The sequence below is a fragment of the Centruroides vittatus genome, unplaced genomic scaffold (genome assembly GCF_030686945.1).
Source record: "Centruroides vittatus isolate TY-2023 unplaced genomic scaffold, ASM3068694v2 contig_221, whole genome shotgun sequence".
NCBI lineage: Eukaryota > Metazoa > Arthropoda > Arachnida > Scorpiones > Buthidae > Centruroides > Centruroides vittatus.
Genome location: NW_027121377.1, coordinates 187,411 through 212,200, shown reverse-complemented (window position 1 = coordinate 212,200; position 24,790 = coordinate 187,411). Strand labels below are relative to the sequence as shown.

The 24,790-nt window shown below is 33.1% G+C and overlaps 2 protein-coding genes across 2 annotated transcripts; both read left to right on the top strand.

Annotated features, from left to right (window-relative positions):
- The first annotated feature begins 941 nt into the window (after window positions 1-941).
- Window positions 942-5,075, top strand: Df31 (Decondensation factor 31). Its single transcript, XM_067265309.1, has 4 exons — window positions 942-1,100; window positions 1,561-1,657; window positions 3,934-4,030; window positions 4,120-5,075. Exons 1-4 carry the CDS (start codon window positions 1,075-1,077, stop codon window positions 4,290-4,292), a joined length of 393 nt encoding a protein of 130 aa, XP_067121410.1. The 5' UTR covers window positions 942-1,074; the 3' UTR covers window positions 4,293-5,075.
- Window positions 5,076-5,343: 268 nt separating this feature from the next.
- Window positions 5,344-24,513, top strand: LOC136970840 (glutamine amidotransferase-like class 1 domain-containing protein 1). The gene is made up of 7 exons (XM_067265308.1): window positions 5,344-5,507; window positions 8,975-9,051; window positions 9,115-9,220; window positions 20,092-20,199; window positions 20,406-20,500; window positions 24,136-24,229; window positions 24,299-24,513. Exons 1-7 carry the CDS (start codon window positions 5,456-5,458, stop codon window positions 24,433-24,435), a joined length of 669 nt encoding a protein of 222 aa, XP_067121409.1. The 5' UTR covers window positions 5,344-5,455; the 3' UTR covers window positions 24,436-24,513.
- The last annotated feature ends 277 nt before the right edge of the window (window positions 24,514-24,790 follow it).

Genomic DNA, 24,790 nt, shown 5'->3' with positions numbered 1-24,790 from the left:
TTTCATGTATCGGGTTTTCTTATTTTTTTTTAAACAGGAAAGAATTAGCGTCATTGGCCGTTACGAATTCGAAAGTAGTCCAATTACCGGCCGTAGTGAGGTCACGTGGCGAAGGGCTATAAATCCTTTTGTCGTTTATGGTCACGTGTTTATGCGATATTTAAGTGTTCCTTTTTGGTAATTTTAGGCAATCTGATGCTCGTTAATTGATGCGCGAAGGCGCACGCACGCTCGCGTATCGATCGAACCATTCGGAAATTCCCCAAAAAATGGCGGCGGTCGAGTCGATTTCTTGCAGTTTCGGGGTAATTTCCCTATATAAGAAGGTCACGCTGCACGTGCTAGCTACGTGCTGATAAAGTAAATTCGAGAAAAAGTTCCGCGAAAGCCAAGTACACGTGCACTCACGCACGACGCGGATAAAACGGATCGTCACACAACCGCGGATGGAAACTTGTTGATACGTCACACACAGGCTAACACACATCCTTTCCTTCCCGATAACGCGCAGCTGCACGTTAACGAGTTAACGCAGCTGCATAATAAACACGTCATAAAATTAAAACAACGCGTACGAACCGAAACAATAAGAATTCATTAATTAGAATTTCGAAATTAAAATAAATAAATATGCTGACGTATCGATGACGTCAAGAGGGGGATTCGTTTCGAATTTTTAAACGTAGTGACAAAACCGAGCATGAGAGTGTATTATTTATTACCAGTCAAATTTATTTTATTCTCGAAAAGCAAACACTTGGAAACTGTACCACTTAGTGTCGTCGACGTCATTACTTCCGTCAGACGACATGTACTGTACATGTACATGTACGGCGTGACGTCACCTGTTCATGTTGATTGGCGCGAATTATGGCTCGGCGGCCATTGGTCGCTTTTCTATCATTGATCGTCTGTCGCGCTCCGATTGGTCCTCGAGCGTCATGTGACTTATAGTATAAAAGCTTTGTGAAAGCTCGTACGTTGTTGATTCCCGCTAGTCGGCGATATTTGTTTAGTGAGTCCGTGGGTTTTAAGCTTATTTTTCAGGCTAATTTTATTAATTAAACGTTAATCATGCCGGCTACACGTTCTAGAACAAGGTAAGAAACGTCTATAACCGTTTAAATGCTTAGAATTCGTTAAATATTGACGATATTATTAAGGAGTCTGATACCGGTTTACTGGGTCTTTGTTCTCCATTCGCCGGCTTCGTGTAAGGGAAAAATCTTGGAAAATTCCCCAAAAAACACTCGAATTATTCCTTCTGCTCGGCTTATTTACCAAAAATCCGTTAAATTAAACCCATTTAATTAAGTATAAACCACACTTACGAATATATATATAAAGCTTAATACCGAACGATCGGTAATTCCGGTTTATATTCAAACCGTTTAGGGTAATTCGGGTTAATATTACCTTAAACGGTTCGGAAATATCCCTAAAAAAAGAAAAGATAATTTAAATTAAATTCCCGTAGCACGTTACACTACGAAGTTATTCGGAACGTGTAAACATGTCCTCGTTAACATGTGCTAATTTATTATTTTGTTGCTCCTTTAGCTCAGAACATGCTGAAGCAGTCACAGAAGAATTGAAGAAGACAGAGACCAGCGAGACTGAGAAGCAGAAGCCAGAGAATCCGGAACCCGAGGCAAAAGTGAGTGCCGCTGCTCTCTCCCGGCCGTGTTCTGTCATTCCTCGTGGCCAATGGATCTGAAATTCTGTGGCAAAACAATCTGAATGGTTGCGCGGGGAATGGGATTTTGTCGAGTAAACTCCGAGCATCCTTCTCTGCTTCCTCCCCAGCGAAGTTTTAAATTTAATAACAGGTGTGATCGGTGTCTCCTGGATGCTTCGAATGCTTGCCCATTTATAAATAATCTCTTAAGTAAAAATGGGTTGTTATTATGGTGCCAAGTGGCGTGCGTCCGGGGTAATTATATCTGCGTATTTCTCCCTCCAGAAATTCGAATGCGGATTTGCCAGTTCTAGTTTTTTAAAGGAAAAACTGAAAATAAAACTCATTCCAACAAAAACATGATGTAGATGTATTTATTTTAACTGATAAGTAGGTAAATATTAATCACTGCCAAAAGTTTCCTCTTTAACAAACTATGTTAACTTAATGTTTTTATTTATTTATTTATTTTAGCCAGTTTGAAGATGTTATACATAAGCAAAATAATTAATTTTATATTTATACTTTTTAGATTTTTCCATACAAATCCTATTTTTGGATCCTGATTATCTCTAGACTTAATTTATCTTTTCTTTTTTCTTTTTGGGACTGTTATAAATTTGATACTGTGTTATTAGATTAAACAAATGTTTACAATCATCCCATCTGACCTGATTTTATTTCCAGTTATCAATATTTTTGATTATTTAAAATAAATAATGTTCAAAATTCAGATCTACGATAGGTGGTTTATCTGTTCTAGATTAAGAAATGGACTATTTTTCCTCATACTTTTTATTGCTTAATTCAAACTTTGTACGGATGGAAATTTCACTTTTTTGACCGAAAACACATCAAAGAGGGGGTTTTTTTTAGTGACACACAAATTTCCATTCATAAAATTCCTACCTACTCATTTGATTGATTTTGTAGAGTAAAAATAGAAGTTTATTTAATCGTGCAAAGGTAACATCCGACAGATTAAATCTGAAATTGTTACGTGTAGCTTTATTGCATTTAAATATTAATTTAAGTCTGTCAATTGCTTAAGCTTAAAGTTATGAAATATGGTATTTATATAAAATCATAAATGATTCCTATTAATAATTTTCAGCTGGTGTAATTTGATATAACATAAACTTTGTATTTAACAGATTGATTATTTTAGAAATTATTTTCTATTTGCATAAGTGACCTTGAAGTGACGGCTCTGTTTCTGCATAGTTAAATTTCTTGTTTTGGAAGAAAAGTTTAAAAGATTACATGTTAAATTACATATTTAAGTTTAAAGAAACCATTATTACATACTACACTATATATATTTTTTATTTATTAAATTCTTTCATTGTGAATCATTTATAATTTTATTTCCTCCATCTGTTTTTTTTTTGTTTTCTTCCTGATACATTTGTTTCATAGAAGTTATTGATAACAGTAAACATTTGCACTTTAGTTTGTTTTTGTTTTTGTCTTGTGTTACTTAATCTTACAAAAGTTATCAAATATTAATTAGCAAAACGAAGGAACTCTAGCAAAAAAGATGAAACCTATTTAATTTTATCAGTTTAAGATATGCAGATTTTATTTTAGTATAGGACGATAATAAACATGGTGTTTAGAACTTTGGTATTTGTACTGTTTCGATAACATTATTGAAGTTCTGTTCGTGCTTTTGTTGAGAGAGAGTATGTATCGTTTGCTGTGTTAGAAATCAATAAGATTGATTATGTGGATATAAGAAATGATAGTTGAGCACGAACAATCTAGAGAATGAAAAATAATATAAAAGACTGATTATAAAATTAATTTAAATGTGAAAAAGTTAATTATTCTTAATTTTGTTAAACTGCAAACTCTCCTAGTTTACTTCTGTATATATTTAATATATTCTATTTATCATGCATGTTTTTGTTGATAGGAAGAGCATTTCCTTTTTGATTATAGCCATTTATATTTTAATTCTGGGAATTTTTAATGAAATTTTAACTTTGAAAAATGGTTGGAAATTGTTATATTTTTTCTTATTTTATATTTTTTGTTTAGACTAAAATTTGATGCGAAACATAATTTGCATTTAAAAAAAATTCTGTTTAACTTGTATTTCTTTGCAAAATTATTTAAAATCAAAAACTTTGAGAATTTGCAGCACTTTCAGAAGATTGCATTCTTTAAACATGACTGGTATCTATTAGTTTAATACTAGTCTTGAAAAGTTAACTGTCACTAATCTAGAAATGGATCTATTTGTTTGAAAGGATAAAACTGAAGGGCCAGAAAACCAACCAGAGGAGAGCTCGAAAGAAGCTGAGGAAACAGAAGACAGCAAAGACGAAGCAGCACAGGAAAACGGAGGTAAGGATGACATTAACTCCTCTCCCTTCCCGGCAAATAGCTCGCCCTTCAAAATATAATAATAATTTTTTGGGACGGTCTCTTTACAGAAACAAAGACGGACAAAAACACAACAGAGAGCGAAGCCCAGAAAAGGAAATCCGAAGGTGGCAATCCGGACAAGGCTGTTTCACCGGAGAAAAAGGCCAAACTAGAGGTAGAAACCGAAAAGGCAGAGAATGTAGAGGCGAATGAGGCAGAGAAAGCAGAAGCTGTCGCATAACATGCTAAATTGTTGGTCGTACTGTGTTGTTTCCAATATTTTATATATCAGGCATACGAGCACGGCATCGATTTATCATCCATCGCTTTTCGTTGATGTATTCACCCATAATAAATTAATATTTCCTTTGTTGTAACTTTTTTATTTTTGTTTATTTTTTAACTTTGTTCTTTTTTTTATTTTTCACATATCAAAGTTTAAAGGACATGTAAATATTCTGTTTCATTCAAAGTTTCCTTTTTTGTTTCATGGAAATTATATATATATATAGCGCAAACAACACAATACTACCTGTCTAACGAGTAAAATGTGGGTACTTAAAAGAAGCTTACACTCTTCGATGTCTCTTTTATCATTATGTATCGGGAACACCGATTTCAAAATGTGTGCGGAAAACAGTTTTTTTTGTAATTTTTATGTAGAAAATAGTCTGCCACCTTCGAGTCGAGAGGCAGCGGCCCTGTCTGCTCCCAGATAATAAAAACAGACTTGAAGCTAACCAAAAAAGTATATCAAAATGGATATGCATGTATCATAATATAGATTTTGTTCTATAGATTATAAATAAATTTTTTAGAAATCTTTGACAGTTTAGTATAAAAAACTCCACAAACCAGACTATATATATATGAGGTAATTGTAAAACTTCTAGATCTCATGTACTTCATGAAAAACTTCAGAAGGTTGTAATGGAGTTTTCTAGTGTTTAAGATGAAAAGAAAAACCTTTCTATGTGGAATTTCTTGCTGTAAGTTTTCAGTAAAGTTGTTATTTAGCTATGCATCAATTTGATTTCTTTAATTAACAATCGAAATTGACGTCACACACACACTGTAACACAAGTAAACAATACTTTATTGTGGAAATTTTCAACACGTGATCGGACAGTGTTGCCAGGCAAATGAAATATAAGTTTTGCGTGGCAACACTGATTTCTAATCCATACACGTGAAAAATTTTTAATAATAATAAAATTCTTACTATTTTAATTTAAATCTGAATAATTATTCACGAACCGTAAAGGTGGGAAGTCGCCATTTGTATGTTATAACTCCAGGCAAATGGCGACTTCCTGTCGGAAATCTTATTGCCCATTAAAACAGTAGGGGGCGTTACCGGCGCAGACAAGATGGCGGCTATCACAGTTTGAGATTCTCATCAAAATGTCATCGAGTAGACAGAACTGTTTAATAGTTTTGAGCAGCAAAAAGGAAGGTAAGGCGATAAGGAGTGATTTATCTCTGGGAGGAATTAATCATCTGTTTGTTTATATTAAGTTAAATACACTTTATCACTACACGGGTCTTGTTAATTATATACAGACATTAATAATCTCGAATGAACCTTAAAGATTATGTAACAATTTCGAGACAGCATTTATCGTATTTCGAGCCGTTTTAATTATAGTTTAGAATTATAAATTGAGATGATTATACATCACCGCCTCTGCTTATAAATAACTTCTTAGGAAAATTCTTAAGTAGGATTATAATTGTGTGTGTAATTGACTGTTTTTGTAATTTGGCAATTTTCCTCTTGGCACTTAATTAAAATCGCTCTCCGGTTAGCTTTGACTTGAGTTTTTATGGCTTTTGGCTCGCACTCTAATAATTATCCACAGAATTTATTGTTCTCGATAACAGTTTGATCAGATATGTAAAAAGTAACTACCCATTGCACTTCTATATGCTGTAATTAATCATACTGATTGGTCATTTTTGTATAAATATACAATGTATAATCTAAGCAATTGCTTGTACAGTCTATGGCTGTGTTGCATGGCAAACCAGCTTTAGTACGGTTGAATAAGACGTAGTCTGTTTCGTAAGCTTTATTAAAGCCATTGTATCAGTTTTATCTTGTTGAGTGTACTCGCTGTTGTTGGGAAAAAATGATGGTAGGGAATAAAAGATAGCTTGCAAGCCAACAAAGTAGATTTAAATTGCTTTTCCTGAAGCTTTTTCTTCGGTGAGTGTCCACAAGAGAAAGAAAGATTGGGAGATGGTGTCATATTGCTGTTATTAACTTTAGTTTGAAGGGCCCTGGTTTTCTATCCGAGAAAAACCATGAACTGGCTTTGTGTTTGAGGGGTGAATGAGAAACAATTCAACAAACTTACTAATCTAGAAAACGATTTGACAAAATTTATCAATATCTAAACTCTGATCCTGCTTTGGGCATAGATATTTATTTTTTTGAATTTTAATGATAAATTATTGGTCAGTAGGGAAAAGAACAGAGAAAACTTTAGCTACAGCTATGTATGGTATATGATATTGTAAATTAGAGAGATTGTTTCATTTAAAATATTAGTAGTAGCAATATATGAAATGAAACAAACTTATAGCTGAGCCACATTTCAAATGTAATTTTTTGCAAACTTTATTTGATGTTCTTTCATTAGGAAACGTTAGCTGTGGAATCCTGCTCTACAGAGCTGTAGAGCAGGATTTGTGTCATTAAGTAGTTCAAACTGTATTTCTGCAGATGGAATCTCAATGTATGACACTAATCCTGTGAGGAATTGGAATTTAATTCAGATTTCTCACAGGATTGTTGGCTCACTTAATGATAGAGATAAATTATGTTGTAATAGAAGGTCAATCACACATTTGTTCAACTGGCTGCTCTATCTAAGGATCATAAAAAAATTGCACAGGATCCATGGATCCAGATTCAAACCCCAAATTTATTGCAAAGCTTGAAGCAATTGTCACACACAGTCAAAATTGTAGACTATTTTTGGACTGCATTAAGACTAATTTAATTGTCGGAATTTATTCTGAAGATGATTGGTTGAGCTACCATCTTAAAAATTTGAAATTAATTCTGGTTGTATAAGATGATGATGCGACTATTTACTTTTAAGCTGTATTCCAATGATTATTAATAAAATTAATTTTAATGTAACTAGAAAGAAATGTGGGGATTTAGTCTTATATTTTGCTGTTACATTCAAATTTGCAAAATTATTGTCGATACCATGATATTTTCAGCTTGTTTGTTTTTATGATGTCAGAAGAGGCCAAATGCTGGTCAAGGGCTTGTGCCTGCCTGATAAGTCTGGCTTTTCTTCACATGTCTAACACTTAATTAGGGGCTAGTTACTCATATAAATCCTGAGAGGCACTCTACTTGGCAGATTGCCTGAGTGTTATGTCGCCTTATTCCATAAAGTTGACCCATCCTCGGTAATATTCCAGGATGGCAGCATAGATTCAATAGATTATTTTATCCACTTTGTGATATGTTAACAATATGGCACTGAAATAGTATATATAAAATAATAATTACTGTGAATAGTGGATTAAACATTGAAAGATTGAGCTAGGAGGATGGTTGGGAAGTTTTTCAATGTTTCTTCACACAGATTATAGTTTTGTATCTTGTCAGTTTGTGTGAATATACGTTTCCAATGTGGTGTATTCTGGTATGCATCAAACTGTGCATCAGTGTACTACGACATACTAAAAGACAATCTGCTATTCACCATTGAGTTTGTTGATGCCATTTCCAATGTACATTGTGCTGTGGATATGAGGAAGTTTAACAAAGCGACATGGCTGCTTTCACAATTATATTATTAACATCGATTTTACTACTCATCTGTATTAACCTTTTACATAGAGCTGTTTACTTCTGTTGTCTTGTTAGGATGACAGACATTCCAATAAAAGCTTATTAACATTCACTTGTGCATAGGTCTGGCTGAGACTGATGCATAATGGAATGCATTGATAGTTTGAGTATCTAAACATCAGCACTTATGAACAAATTTCTGTTTTTCTATCATGTAGATTTTAAAATGAACTACACATAAGAACAGCGGAATCAAACTCGGAGTTTTAGGAAATATCAGTTTCCACTGCGTTGCCTATTTTAAAATCTTGTATAATCAATGAACTTAATTTGATTCATTGCACAGAATTTCAGTTTGTAATGTTCAATTTTACAAAGAAATTAGGAATATGGCTATTTGAATGGTATTGATTTGGTGCTGAGAATTTGAAAGTTGTGTTTTGTCAAATTCTAAGCACTGAATTAGGCAAAAATGCTTGAACTGTGAGAAGATTTGGTTGAAAAATTCTAAATTGATTTGGATAACTTGTCTATAAAGGCAGCTCTATACATGTGGTATTTGCAAATTGCTGAATAATTGCCTTTTGTCAAAGTGTTTGTCATTGGCAATCAAATAGTACACATATGATTATTTGCCATGTGTCAGTTTGTTGTGTGATTTGTCCTCTGATTTGGCACAAAATACCAATGAAGAGTGGAAAATGGCAAATACCAAATATTTGCTGAGCAAACTTGCAAATAAATCATCCACCTTACTTGGCATTGGCTGTTTGCTTGGCATTTGCAAAAACAATGTATGGAGCTGCCTTAAAGATGATTATCCAACAGAGAATACATTCTTTCTTGGTAAGTATCATGACCTGTCACTAACTATACTTTCAGATTAGTTGCTTAACTTGTTCTGTTTCTATGACACTATTTTTAAGTGTGTAGAATTCACAGAATTCGAACTTTATGCTTGTGTTGTGGCAATAGAACACTTACAAAGCACGACAGGATATATTGAACTGTTTTATTTTCTCTCTTAGAAAAGGTATCTTTAAAAAATAATAATTGCAATAAATCCAAACTTTGTTATTTAATCTTTTTAAATTTTTCTTTAGCAAATTCTGCTCCGTCTTTCATCCAGTCTTTTAAGCTCCTCCATACTGCATTTACGATTCAGATTGCCACCCCAGGGGTAAGTTGCATTTAGTTATTAGATGCGATTAAAATAATTGATTAAGCTCGAGTTTCCAAACAGGGCAAGCCGTTAGAATTTGTCAATCAAGACGAACAGAGTAGAAGATGGCTGAACGAATTCCGGATGAAGTCTCTTTCGGTTCCGATCAGTCTTCGGACGGTCGATCGTAAGTATATCGTTCTCTTTGTTTGAATTCATGAATTGGAACATATTTAAACTTTGCACAATGATTTTACAATTAAAAATGTTTTTAGAAATTATAAAAAAAAATACATACATAAAAATATTTGTAATTTGTAATGGCATTGCATACAAGACCTGTAGTTTGTCTCTTTCATGTTTCCACTTTCTGGGAGATGTTACCACTTACTCATAGACATTCTGGTTTTCAGACTACAGTTTTTGGAAGATTTTTTTGCTAATCATGTAATCTGAAGAATCTGATCCACAAGATCTTCAGACCTCACATCCACAGATTTTGGGACCTCCAGGGAATGCTTCAGACATTTGCCATGAGAGAAATTGCAATATCATACATAAAACTTTACTTAAATCTTATTTTGATAATCACCGAAAAGGGTTTTTAGACAAATAAAACAAATTTGTTGTTTTTTTAAAATCTGATGCTGCATTTTGGATTGGAGCTTTTGCTGATTTGAAATGCATATGAATAAAAGATCTGTGAATTAAAATTGTCTTCTGACTGATTCTTGACCTCAGTGAATGTCGGATGTGAAAGACATAACAAATTTGTTTTATTTGTACAAAACCCTTTTTTGATGGTTATCAAAATAAGTGATTAAATTTGACAAATATTGTTATTTTAGATTCATATTTACTTAAATATTTTCCACTTTTTTGTATACCCTGTAAAATGCTTAATAAGTTTTACATAATAATATAAATAAACATCCCAATGAGTATATAATGAAATACAAATGATTGCCTTAAAAATCGGGCTATAAATTGGCTAATTAAATGATTGATATAAAGTAATTTGTTACTAGAGGTAGACATTAGGTGCCATCTATTATCTAAGTTAATAATTTATAATTTAAGTAAATATGAAAAATATACTAAATTAATTATATCTAAATTAATATACTTCTGGAAGCAAAGAGTCGCTTGGGGTTTGGGTGGCATAACTGGCAAGTGGAGGTTGCAGGTTCAAGCCCCGCCCCTGGTCAGTTCTTTTATTCCAGAAGATTCTAAATTTATTTAATATTTACTATTATAATTATTAACTTAGATAAGAGATGGTGCCTAATGTCTACCTCTAGTAACAAATTACTTTATATCAATCATTTAATTAGTCAATTTATAGCCCGATTTTTAAGGCGGTCATTGGTATTTCAAGTTTTAATATATCATTTTCTGCCCGAGGGCTTTCTTGCACTTTAAAACACATCTTAACAACTGTTGAGAATATGTTACAATATATAAAGTGTTTGTATTGTTAAGCAAGTGGGATAAATAATAGCTTACACTCTTAACTGTGCCTTCATCATCAGGCAAAAATCAAACACAAACTTTAAAACAAGAATAGAACATGAATGCAATGTATCTTTTTAAAATTTAATTAAGGCATGAGATTGGAATATTAAATATTCAATAAAAATTGGAACAGTCTAATAAATATGCGATGCATGCGAAATTATCAACAAAATAAAACTCCCAAGTGAAGTATAAATCATCTCACTTGAAACCAATTAACCGGATCAAAATTTCTAAAGTGTAAACATTTTTGATGTTTCTCCTGGGCTCTTCAGGCATTCACTCAAAAAACTGTTGCAAGCTAGTTCTTAAACGTTTGAAGAAAGAACTTCAAAAGTTCATCACAGGGCTTCCAGAAATGGATACAGCCATTGTCAGTTCCTAAATTGAATCTGGATTTGTTGCTGTAGATGACCCAGTTCCATTCCATTGCAGCCCACTCCTGTTGGGAGTGACACAATTCCAAATGGAGGCATTGGTGGATGGATGTCAATGGCAGCACACAAAATGGCCTCTGCGATACCAAATATTCCTCATCCAGATACCTGAAAATGGTATGGACAAACACAGGGGCCTGTAATGATGGTGCCCCCGTGTCTGGATGGTGGAGAATAATACGATTGACCATGTGCATGCTTGTTGGAGGACCAGGCAGTCCTCTCGGCTAGTGATCTGCGGAGGGTGTCCCAATCCTGGGTACCATATGTGCGAGCTCTCTCTCTCTCTCATCCACTGAACCCAAAACCTCTTCACAGTGTTGTCAGAATAGTTTTAGTGTTAGACTATCTGGCTTCTCTCAACCTGATGATCCTTTCTTCTCAAACTCGGTTAGTTGTTCATGTGGTCTTCAGTTGTGATATAGAGGCATTTCTAGTGATAGAGCATTCCTCTACAACAGGTAAACTACAGACAGGATATATAATTATAACTTACTTGTGCCTGTGACCGGTGTGAGAATAATCATTTCAAATAAACAAACGTTTTCTGGACGCCTTCCGTGTTCTTCTTCAGGTTAAAACTGCTGGATTCTATTTTTTAAAAAACGCCGTTCTGAAATTTTTAAGAATGAATTCGAATGATGATAGTTCGAATGTGTGATGACCATCGCGCATGCGCTATATCTGTTGTGTTCTGTGTTGTTCAGTAACATATTATTTTTAATTTTGGTATTCTTTTTTATCTTGGGGTCACATGACTTCATGTGTCATCGGACCCACACAAATCTTCAGGCATCCTCTTGTAATAAAGTTTCCCAAGCAAGCGAAAGAGCTATCTCGTCGCGTGAATTAATGCACATCGTTTTAGTTTGCGCTTTATGTATCTCTATCGCTTCCAGTCATTTAAGGTGTTCTATCTGGGTTGTTTTGGATATCACTTAAATGGCTGGAAGCGATAGAGATACATAAAGCGCAAACTAAAACGACGTGCATTAATTCACACAACAAGATAGCTCTTTCGCTTGCTTGGCAAACTTTATTACAAGAGGATGCCTGAAGATTTGTGTGGGTCCGATGACACATGAAGTCATGTGACCCCAAGATAAAAAAGAATACCAAGATTAAAAATAATATGTTACTGAACAACACAGAACACAACAGATATAGCGCATGCGCGATGGTCATCACACATTCGAACTATCATCATTCGAATTCATTCTTAAAAATTTCAGAACGACGTTTTTTAAAAAATAGAATCCAGCAGTTTTAACCTGAAGAAGAACACGGAAGGCGTCCAGAAAACATTTGTTTATTTGAAATGATTATTCTCACACCGGTCACAGGCACAAGTAAGTTATAATTATATAATACACCCCGGTGTGTATGAGGAAGATATACAGACAGGATGCTTTTGTGCACTTTTTTATAGACTAAGGGGGACACACTTTAAAGTCTTCTGCTGGCATTACACAATAAGCCATCATGTTATAACTCTAATCATTTCCATATCTGCTTGAGACTTATCTGCATGCCAAGATTTGCAGCGATGTGACAACTTCTTGGTGCGCTGATTTTTATGGCAATGAGTGTATATTTTGTGGCCTCATACTAAACAGCAAATCTTATAGATGGGTATATACTATTTAGAAAAGCTGTAAATTCTGAGAAGTCATGATCCAAACCATTCCATGCAACAGAAACATTATACATGTACTGTACCAGTTAGTGCTGACTGTTGGTGCAATGAGAGTGCTTATTGACCAACAGCCTAGAAGCCAGGCCTCTTCATGTGCCTTTATCTCAAAAGAAAATTTTTGGTGTGAAATATTTGACAGTGGTTTTAGATGTTTAGCATTGGGGTTTACAAATGTCGTGTTTAACTTTGGGTCCCTATTTAATCTTAAGCAATTGGTTTGAGACTGGAAGGGTTGTGCTGTATGCATGTTCATTGTTTGAACAAAGAACATATTGTTTTGTGTTGTTGGGAAAAAAACTATCTTAAAAACAAGTTTATTAATTATACTAATAATCATGTAATAGATCCATATCAATTATCAGGCTAATTCTTGGCTAATTAATTATAGAAATAATTAGCCAAATATCAGGTCAGTCCATAAGTCCATGTGCATTTTTATGACCTTGAGAAAAATCCTGTTTTGCTGTTAAAAATGTCAGTCTAATGTAATACTTTTTACACTGAAGCATTAAATTGGATCTCATTCATATAATACTGTTTGAAATTGGGAACATTTCAGTTGTTTATTTTCGTTAAAATGGAAGTAACGGATGAATATAAAAGACATGTTTTATACTTTTTATTTTTAAGTCATGAGAATGCTACAAATGCAGCCAAAAAAATAAATACTGTACGCAATCAAATTGTAATTAGTGCAAGGACTGCGCAGAAGTTGTTTGAAAGATTTAGAAACAATGATTTTAGTGTGGAGGATAAGGCTCGTACTGGAAGACCCGTTGACTTTGATGATGATGCTCTCTCTGCACTAGTTGAAGCAGAACTATCTTTAACAGTTGATGAAATTGTGAAACGTTTAAATTCATTCCATGGAACTGTTCATAGAAACCTACAACAAATCGGAAAAGTTTCAAAGCTAGGAAAATGGATACCACATGAACTGTCAATAGCTAACCGACAATATTGTGTAAACATTTGCATGTCTCTTTTATCCCGTATTGCTTTAGAACCTTTTCTTGATTGGCTGGTTACTGGAGACGAAAAATGGATCCTTTATAATAATGTGACGAGAAAAAGACAATGGATGGATCGCGACAAGCAGCCAAAACCGACTGCAAAAGGTGGGTTGCATCCAAAAAAAAATTCTTTTGTCTGTTTGGTGGGATGTCAGGTGTAATTCACTTTGAGCTGTTAGAACCTAATCAAACAATTACAGCTGAAATGTATTGTGAGCAATTAGAGTGTTTAAATGAAAAATTGAAAAAAAATTGACCGTCATTAGTGAACAGAAAGCAGGTTCTCTTGCAACATGACAATGCCAGACCACATGCTGCAAAAATAACTGTACAGAAACTTGAAAACTAGAACTGGGAAATTTTACCTCATCTACCATATTTGCCAGATATTGCTCCCAGTGATTATCATCTTTTTTGCAGTTTGCAGAATTTTTTAAAAGGGAATACTTTTGAGGATGAGAACAATGTAAAAAAGGCTATTTCTGAATATTTTGATTCAAAACCGAAATCATTTTACGAAGACGAGATTAAAAAGCTACCATCAAGATGGCATGGAATTGTACAAAAGAATGGTGAATACATTATAGATTGAAATAAAATTTAATTAAAATTTTTTGTTGCTTTTTTTGTAGATAAAAATACGCACGAACTTATGGACTGACTTGATAGATCTGAAGAGAAGTCTACTTTGCTCTAATTATAGAAATAATTAGCCAAGTAGACCTCTCTTCCTCTTTATCATTCCTTATTTCCACTTTACACTGTGTACAATAGATTCCAAAGGCAATATTGTTCTGTGTCTGTACCTCATATTCTCATTTCATTAAAGTTAGTTTCTCTTTCCTGCAAGTAAACTTCTTCCAAATGCTTCTTGTATTAGTCACAAAAGTATAGTAGGACTAATAGTCCTTGTATTAGTCAAGGAGCATTTGTCAGAGATAGAATCACTTGCACTATTTTTGAATAGTTAGGTGTATATGCTATTTTCTATTCTCTGCTCATTTGACAATACAGATCTTTTTATATTGTAGTATATTCTGGACAGTTGATAAGATAGCTTTTAGAGAACAGAAAAGACCTTGAGCAGAATGGGAAAGATATAGAACTTGCAAAAGCAGTTATAGATGATGTGGTATGAAGTAAAGCTTTTGAAAACAGTCCTTAACCAAAAACTTCTGCTTTAATTTGAAACTCTGAAATAACTTAAGAGCTCTGACATTATACAAAAAATGTCTCTAGATAAGTCTTTGCCAGCAAAATTATTTAGTATTACTGGACCATTTGACACAGATTGTAATTGTCAGCTACTGGTAATTACAGTACATAGTGATGATGCAAGAGCTATAATTTCATAACTTTCTGACTTGTAATGATGAAAGTTGTAAAGCATTACCTACATATATAGAAAACCCAAGCTCAGATTATACTAATAATCATGTAATAGATCCAGATCAATTATTGGGCTAGTTCTTATTAACTATAGAACTAATTAGCTGAGGCATGGTTATGTCTTCTAGATTAATTGGTCTGGAAGTGAAGATTGGATGAGGATTGGGTTGTGTAAATAAATGCATCAGTTTAATAAGCAGAAGTTGGGGGGTTTGAATCCTGCTCGTGAATTTTTTGCTGAAATATTTTTAATTATTAAATTTAACAGTGGCGTACCGTCATTGGAAGCGATGGAAGCACCGCTTCCACCTTCCAATGACCTTCCCTCGTATTTTATAAAATATAAATTTTCATATTTTAACATACTTTGAATTAATTAAAATTAATATTTTATTATAACCGCATTATGTATCTTTTACACATTTCTATTCTACGTGTGAAAAAAAACGATAAGATTGCTATTGTATATTTGAATAATTCGGTGGCGGAAGGAATATCGAAACCGGGTCAGTTTCCAATCAGCCAGATTATATAGGCATTGGCACATGCTCTTTACAGTGCACCAACCTCACCCGGTTTAGCTGGTAGAAGCGACACATGCGTAAAGAGTCCAACTTTATACCCCAGAGCGGTTGTGGGCTGTTAGCCGCCTGCTAGATATTCGGCCACCCTCGCCCGATTATGCGAATCACGAGCAGACTAGATCGATGGCAAGCAACCCCCGGCCCGTGGGCCAGCTACGGCTGGCGAAAAGTTTCTATCCGGCCTGCGAGATCTTAAATAGATTATTAAATTGTAAAAATAACTAATTAATAGTTATTTTTTCCAATTTTTTATAATTTTCGAAAATGATAAGAGAAATAAATGTAGTAATTAACTTTTTATTTATTTATTTCATATTTGCAGACTTAAAAAATTACGAGTCACAAGAAGGCGTCAATTAACTACTACGGCCCGCGGAAAAAAACGTACAATTTATTCTGGCCTGTGTTATAAAAAAGGTTGCCCACCCTAGACTAGATTTATAACTTAACCCAACCGATAGGAGTTTACTGGCATGTTTTTATGATAGTTCCGTATAGTTGACGGGGGTTTTAAAAAATCCATTAAAATATTTGATATATTTATTCGGCGTTTATTCCGCTCTCCCATCTTATGTTACTTATGGATTTCAATGTTAAACCAGTGATATTACGATTTAGTATGTCCTATCTGTAAGCGGATGCGGATAAAACGTGTACAATTCTTGTACAATGTTAAAAAATTAACTGTTACTTTGGAATCATCATTTACAATCAAATTTAATGAATGAAACGCACAAGGTACAAAAAAGCTCTAGAATTTATTTTCCTTAAATTTACGATCTAAGTATCCGTTGTCATAAAAATTTGTTTTTCCAATGTTTTCCCAAGACTACAGATATTCGAGTACAAAGTAACCGGTTTCGACTTATTTCTACTAAGAAGTAGTTAAATAATTAAGAGATTAGGGAATGGGGACATAAATAAAACCCTGTTGAAAGAGCCAGAATTTTACTTAAACAAAAGCTTGACCGATCCAATCACTCGCTCAGTACAGTGGGGAACTGATTTCCGTGTACACCCGGTATTAAAACGAATTAGTTAGAAAACAAATGACTATTAAGTTTAACACATTTAGATTTTTACAGCTACGGTGAGAAACGTTTAAAATTTACAACAGCCCTGTGGCATCCTTTGAGATATACTAGTGATGCGACAAAAAAGGCATTTGACATTGACCGGTATCGGCACCTTCGGGATTTGGCACGCACACACTACATACCTACCTGGATCGTCTCCGATTCCATCCATTAGCTACTCGTATCGAGCTATTTGACTAAGTGGATTGTTTTAAAATTTAAAAAGTAAAGAATATTTTGTTATTTTTATGTACGTTTCTTTACAAAGCTATATTTTAATTATATATTTTTTTAAAATATATTAATACAATTGAACAATATACTGTATCGGTATATTGTTCAATATATACTGTATATACATGTATATCCATTGCAATTTTATTTCACCGAGTAAGTTTTTATAATTTATCTTTAATTTTAGCCCTTATATCGTGGCTAGCGATTCGGAATGTAATTGTGATATTAAAAATACTTTTAGAGAAGTCTACAGTTTTTACTGGCTTATCGAACAAATGAATACGAATGGACCCTAGACCAGTGATTCTTAACGGGGGCCGTGGCCCCCTGGGGGCCCGTAAGAAGTTTGCCGGGGGCCGCCAAATTATGCAAAATTTCCTTCGGAATATAATAAAAAGAAAATTGATGTATAACCGAATATCATATTGAAAAATGAAATAAGAAAGATAAAGTTTTCCTATTTAGTTATTTTGTGTTTATTTTTTATTTCTTCCTACATACAACTTTGTTAGTACGGAAGAAATAAATGCAAATATGCTACTTACACCGCAGTATTTACTTCTTTTATTCCAAAGTAATTCTAAGAAACTATTAATGCTTGGAATTTTAAAAATAATTATGCAAAAATAGTAGGCTTAGTAGTAGGGTTAGAAAATTTAAATATTTTTGCAAAAGTTATGCAAAATCTTTATGACAAGTTGTGGGTGATTTAGTTTAGTTTTTAGCATCGGCTTTGGATCTAATAATAGTGCATTTCTTTCTTATATTGTGTGTTTAGTTTTAATTATTTATAATTAACCCACAAAAATGAGCAAAAAACAGAAAGGAACATTAGAAAATTTTTTTAATGTAAGTAATCGCGGACCGGGATCTTCGAAAAGAAAATATACTGAAGAAAATACTAGTGAAAGTTCCGACGATGATACAGTGAAAAACGCAATGGAAAAAAACCACAAGTCCTAAACTAAAGATATAAAATTAAGTAACATTAAAATTAGAAAATACGATCGTGATTATATCAAATACGGGTTCGTAAGAATAGAAGTTCGAGGAATTACAAAATCACAAGAAATCTCGTTAAATTATTTTCGAATATTTTTTGTTTTTTCTATGAATTTTTAATTGCTTATTTTATTTTTTGTTAAAAATAAATGAGTTTTTATGTTTAATTGTGAAGTTTGAATGTTATTTAAATAGAAAATGAAATAATAAAGTTATGATTTACATTTATTTTATAAAAAATAAAGAAATAATAAAAAAATCAATTTATTATAGATAAATTATCGAATATAAATTATTATTTAAAAAAATGAGGGTCACAAAAAATTATGAAGTATTTGGTGTGCTGCGAGTATAAAAAGGTTAAGAACCACTGCCCTAGACCATCACTGACGCGCAATTAACTGATTGCCCCTGGAAGTCGGCTTCTTACAAAAACGCAGCTTCCCTATCATGAAATGTCACGGCACGCCACTGAAATTTAATACACAATGGCAACATAACCACATATTTTTACTTCAAATTATGTAATATTAGCATAATTAAACAGTAAAGTCATAGCTCAATAGTTAATCCGGCTCTATTATTTTATTAAAATATTATATTTGCTTGATTTTCAAGACTCAAATAAACAATCTGACTTCTGGTTAATGTAACGCATGCCTCATTGAACATGAGTAGTACAGTGGAACCTTGCTTAACAAGCACAATTCGTTCCAGAGTCTTACTTGTAATGCGAAACAATTTTTCCCATAGAAATTAATGTAAAATACGATAATGCATTCCACGCCGAAAAAATGCTCAAATGTTTTATGTATAATGTTTATTAAAAAAAAAAAATTGTACAATATACACTGTTAAGGAGTATGAATCATCATCATCATCTTTTCTTCTAGCGTGGAATGAACCATCCTGGAATGAGAACTGAATTCGATTTGCAGAAATGAAAAAAAATCACAGCTAATATGTTTGATAAACACTCCAAACAATATGCCAAAACTTGGGTTACGTAAGTGCTATAATTAAATATTCGAAATTAATTAATTTGACTAGAGATAGGCAGTTATGTTTCCATCTTGTATTAAATTTAATAATTATAAATAGTTAATTTTTAATTCAGACATTTCTAAAATTTAATTTGGAATTGTTCATTAAATTCAATGGCCCAAGAGTTTGGTGAATTATCATTTGGCATACCGTATTTTACGGACTATAAGACGCTACAGACTATAAGATGCACCTTAATTTTTAAGCAATTTTTAAAAAAAAATACCTATAAGAGACACCTGAATTTTGGAGGCAATTTTTCGAATAAAAACGTGCGTCTTATAGTTCATAAAATATGGTATTTATTATATAATAAGCTATGGTTGTTGATGTTTATAAGTAATATGTGTGAACCCAAGTTTGGAAAAATATGTGATCGCAAGCGACACTGAGATGCTAGCAGAAGGAGTGCTAAACACAGACTGATGGAGCATGCCGCATGTGCACAATTCAGGACCTCCTCTCCTCATCACTCTTTATGCAAAATGTCGCTCGTTAAGTGAGGCAAATTTTTACAATTTGTTTTGCTCGTTACGTGAAATACTCGTTTTGCAAGATGCTCGTTAAGTGAGGTTCCACTGTATGTTTAATTAATCTTTTGAAAACAACACTTACCCAAATATGGACATTCAAAGAGTAAAGAATAATGTGGGAGAGCCAAATGGGAGACAAAAGCCAGAGAAAACCTAACAATGGGAGGAGAAAAGGTTACAGATGCTGCAGGAGTGACAGTGCATGGTAGGGGAGTAAGTGAAGTTTCCAGTTGAAACCTTTCGTGCATTAATTCTAGAGTTTGGAGGCAAAATTAGGCTTAAAAAGGGGCTACTTTTGATCTAATTAAACATGGAAAATTTGTGTCGACAGTGATTCTCGAGCTGCAGAGATTTTCTGTCAATATTCTTCAAATAAAATCCAACAAAAAGCCAATTTGTTTTGCATTTATCAACTGCAATGAGCATTTATTAAGTGAGGTATGGGTTAACATATTTAAATTTAAGTTTTGAATGGGTTTATTTCAAATAAAATTTTTTAAATTCAGATTTGAATAAAGTTTTTTTCTTTCAGCAAACAGATATTCCTCTCTGGTCATTCCTCATTCTCCGGGTGCTGCCGCGGACTTGGCGGACGATGTCGATCTGGGACAAATACTAAGACATTTTATAAAAGAGAAAAGTAAGAGAATAAAATTAAGATATTGCAGATAAAGGCATAAGATTGGATTGTGCAGATGTAGAATCAAATCATAATACTATTAATAATTGGGGTGTCTTATGTTGTATTTTACATCAGCATGACTTAATCTTTAGTAATTTGTTTTGAATTTTATATTTATAAGAACAGTTTTTCATTATTTATTAATGACCATTTTTACCAATTAGAGCCCATTTGTGCCATTGGCATGGGAGTAGCGGGATTGTTCAGTGCAGTGGACGAACATTCTTCTTGGTGTTTTAAACGTTACGTGCTGACTTCGGTGAGTTTGTGTATATAATGTAATTCTAGAAATTTGATAAAAATTTATTATTTAGTGCAAAATGCAGACTTTTTTAAAGTACAGTCTTTCTACATCTGTAGCTTTCATAAAATACAAAACTCTGCTGTATTGTATAACAATACAAGATGATAATGCTATATCTCTGTGTTTTTAATTGATCAAATTTTCAAGGTGGAGTGGTAGTTTTTAAATACAATTCATGTTGTTCACAGGTAGACATGTTGATTATTTTTAAGTTATTTTCTTTAGAAATGACTTGAGACACAAATATTAATTATGTTAAGATCTATCTGTCACATCTATTCTGAGTTAAACAGAGACTGCAACCAGATAACATCACCCTTTATCAAAAATGATGCATTTTGTACTCACTCTGCCAATTCCTCTTTGGGATAGAAAAAATACAGGATTCTTTATAAAACTCTAAGACCATACATTAAAAAAATTGGTTCGGCCATCAATTGTCCAGTCATAAACTCAACAAAACTATATTAGTTCCTTTGACAATTCTGAGATCCCAGAAATTGGACTTTTTGGGCGACAGTTGGGATGCTTGTGTGCATTGGAATGTTTGCAAGAAAGGAACATGCACTGTAGGCCACAAAAGTCTTGCATGTGCTTGTGCCATAATCTTTGTCACATTTCAGCTATGCCTTAGCTAAATGGGGAATATGAAATGGAAAGCTATTTGATAGATTTTCATAGATGTAAAAATATAAATAATTTCATTAAAATTATTAAAGTTACGTACATGTTACGATGGCAAATCCATTTTTTATTGAGCCCATAATTTTATCATTTATTTATTTATTAACCTGTCAGCTGCGCACTCGATAATCCGAAACAACACCGCTGTTGCGTACAGGTTTTGTGGTTTTTAAAGTGGTTTTTCAATTTGCGATATCTCGCTTAAAAATTGTAGTAGATATAATCTGTTTTCAGTTTTCTATCACGTACGTATTACACTTTAGGATTGTTTACTTCAAAATATTATGTACGTTTAAAAAAATTAATAAAATTTAAGATTTTAAAATATTTAAAAAAATCGGTTTTTTATAAATTTTCCATTAATTTGTTACATACGTTACTTAGACATATATATTTTCTGTCAAATAAAAAAAACTGCAGCTTTCTAAGTCAACGTAGAGAAATAATACGGCCTATAGATTATAACGCCGATCGGCGTGGGGGGGTGGTGGCCTTTCTAAATCTAGGTTAATACACTTTTATTACTGATGATGTGTATTTGATTCTATTTATACGTTATTTAATTTATTGTACTAATAGTAGACTATAATAAGCGATTATTACTTTATTATATTAACGACTATACATGTATATCTTATGTATTACGGAAGTACCACCATAACCGGAAGTACTTCGTTTTTTGAAAGATTTATGGCTGAATCGCTTTAAAAACAAGCTTATTTGTTAAATAGGATAAATATACATAAAAATTTATTAAATTCATGCTAAAAATAGATAAGAATAACGATTTATAAGTGTTTGTTTACGTTTGTAGCTGACAATGTAGCTTGAAGTTGGTATAACTTTTTCCAAGAAAGTTCCCACCCCACAAACCCAAGTCAATGCTTATTGGTCAAAGGATAGTCATTTAGCTATAATATACCAATTAGAACTTAACGGGCATGCTAAGTAGGATTTTATTGTCAAATGAACAAAAGAAAGGTCTCCCATAGACTTAACATGGAATGGAGGAGTTTTGTGCCTAAATTTAAAAATACGGGGTGGTAACAAATATCTTATTCGTTGAAACAGACTTAGTCTATGTAGATAAAAGCCAATCAGTGCTTAAATCGCCACCAACTAGTTAATTACGAAAGAAAATTGACAGTTACTCCAACTGGAGTACTCCGCAACAGTTTAACAAAAACCGGTTACTCCAATAGCAGTACTCCGCAAACAACTGGTTAAGTTTCTACCAAATAGGCAACAAACGGAAGCAGCTAAAGCCAACATCAACAAATCATTCTTACCAATTGTCACCATTTTACAAATAAAGTATACTATCAAGCAATAGTTTGTACAGGAGTAAATGCAATGTTTGTTGGTTCTTTAAACTATGTGATGAGTGATATCGGCAGTGACAACACCAGCTTGTCAAAGGAAACAGTCACATGACTATAAAAATAATCTCTGATGTCATGTCGAAAGTGATGGCAGTGACTAGTTTGTCTCGGGCTTTACAATTATCTAAAATCTAGAGAAGAACTATGAATAAATTTAACTTATATTTTGATATAATAAAAAAATGAGATAAATTTAATGTGTTACCCCAATAGCTTATTAGAAAATAGACTAAATCTATTAACAATTAATCTCTAATGTTAATACAGTATATATGTTTCATTTCCATATAAGATTAGCAGATAATTTAAAAAATAAATAAAAAGATAACAGAATGATGATGTTGTTATAAATAAACAAAAATGTTAGAATGTAAAGGATTCGTATGTAGATTAAATTGTACATATGATAATGTAATAAAGATTTATTATATATAGGCAAAATGACAGATTGCCAGTTTGTGTCCTCTCAATTTGATTGGAAAATCTGAAGTCTCCATGGTAAAATTACATTGTAAAATTGGTGGAAACCGTTTTCAATAAAGGGCAATTTTATGTGGTCACAGTTGCTGTTTAACTTGGATTAGATGAGACTTTGTTACATAATTAATATTTAACTTGAGACTAAATGTAAATCTTGTTTTTGAAGAAGAAAACCTAAAAATAAACATTATATCTGAGCGATGAAAAACCAAAATGTTATTAGGTTATATGAATACTTTGATATTCCATAAATTGCTTTATTGATTAATGAAAAAGATGCCGACAAGTTAAGTCTGTATGGCTGATCCAAGCTTCAATGTTGGTGTAGGTGAGGAAACAGAGAACAATTTCTTACTTAATCATGGGGATACAAACCTGGATTCTCTGTAGTAGTAGGCTTACGTTTTCTTACACAATAGCTACAGATGTTTGGTGGAACAAATCCATTTTACTATAAAAATCTGTGTTGGGTATTTGCATCCATATGGCAAGAAACTCAAAATTACAAGATAAAATTAATGGACGAGAGGAGGATATAGTCATCGTGTTTCAGATTTTGACAAGGTTTTATGTGAATACGTCAATAATAATTGATTCATGTTTCCACATTTCCTTCAGTGGGCCCTTAGTTTACAGAATGTTGATGTTTAAAATTGGGACTTTTGTAGCTCTGAGCCTCATTTTTCTCCAATAAATGCTAACAACAATTGCAGCATAGAAAAGTCTGTGCTTTCCACTTTCTAGGACAAAGGATCGAAACCACATCATATTTTTGTTTAATTAGCTTAATATCCTAGTACAGTACATAAAAGAGACGAGACACATGTTATAGTTTTTGAAACTAAGTTAATAACAACCAAAATAAAACAATACTGTATTTATATAAAATATGCAACTCGGATGTGATATAACTCATTGCAAACATTACCATACAACATTTTGTGTGTTAATATCAAAGAAATTTGTCTGGATAAGCAAACAGATCATTAAATGCATTGTTTTGTGTATATCAATCATTTTATTTTCCTTTTTTGTCACCTTTAGACTTCTGTGTTCGAGCTGGCCAGAACCAAAGACTTTGAATCTTCCCCGCTGATTCCGGAAGACATCATCAAGGAAAAAGGTGCCCGATACAGTTGTGAGTACATTATCTTTTAACTTTAGCAGACAAAGTGCAGAACATAACACTACACTGTCTACGTTTCAGGCACCGAACCCGATGAGGTCCACGTGGTGGTCGACAGGCACCTGATAACCGGACAGAATGAACAGTCGACTCTGGTGGCGGTTCAGAACCTGATACTGTGTAATGAGAACCATGGGAAAAACAAAGACAGACACTGACCCCTTTTTTGTAAATATTTAAAACTTTTGTGTTAAAAAAGTAATTTTTTGAAAAAATAAATACCAAATTATTATTAATTATGGTTTGAGGGTAGTAAAGTCCATTTGCCATAACTTTATTTCTTCATTTTGTGCACAAAATGGCCTCCTCATCCCCACAGAATACAAAATATGTTCCTCATAAGTTTGGTTTAATTTTTAGATTAATATATAATAAGTCTATGGCAACCACCAGCGGTTCCTCCAAAAAGTGGTCTTTTAGACAGGTGGTGTTGTAATACCGTATTTTCACACGTATTTTGCGCACAGATATGGCTAAAAGCCACATATACTAAGCAAAACTCAAGGGGAGCAA

Excerpts from the sequence above, each read along its gene's own strand:
- Df31 (XM_067265309.1), top strand. The coding sequence starts at position 1,075 with ATGCCGGCTACACGTTCTAGAACAAG. Across the intron at positions 1,101-1,560 it reads GCTACACGTTCTAGAACAAG|CTCAGAACATGCTGAAGCAG; the intron begins GTAAGAAACGTC and ends TTGCTCCTTTAG. Across the intron at positions 4,031-4,119 it reads AGCAGCACAGGAAAACGGAG|AAACAAAGACGGACAAAAAC; the intron begins GTAAGGATGACA and ends GTCTCTTTACAG.
- LOC136970840 (XM_067265308.1), top strand. The coding sequence starts at position 5,456 with ATGTCATCGAGTAGACAGAACTGTTTAATAGTTTTGAGCAGCAAAAAG. Across the intron at positions 5,508-8,974 it reads TTTGAGCAGCAAAAAGGAAG|CAAATTCTGCTCCGTCTTTC; the intron begins GTAAGGCGATAA and ends ATTTTTCTTTAG. Across the intron at positions 9,221-20,091 it reads CAGTCTTCGGACGGTCGATC|CAAACAGATATTCCTCTCTG; the intron begins GTAAGTATATCG and ends TTTTTCTTTCAG.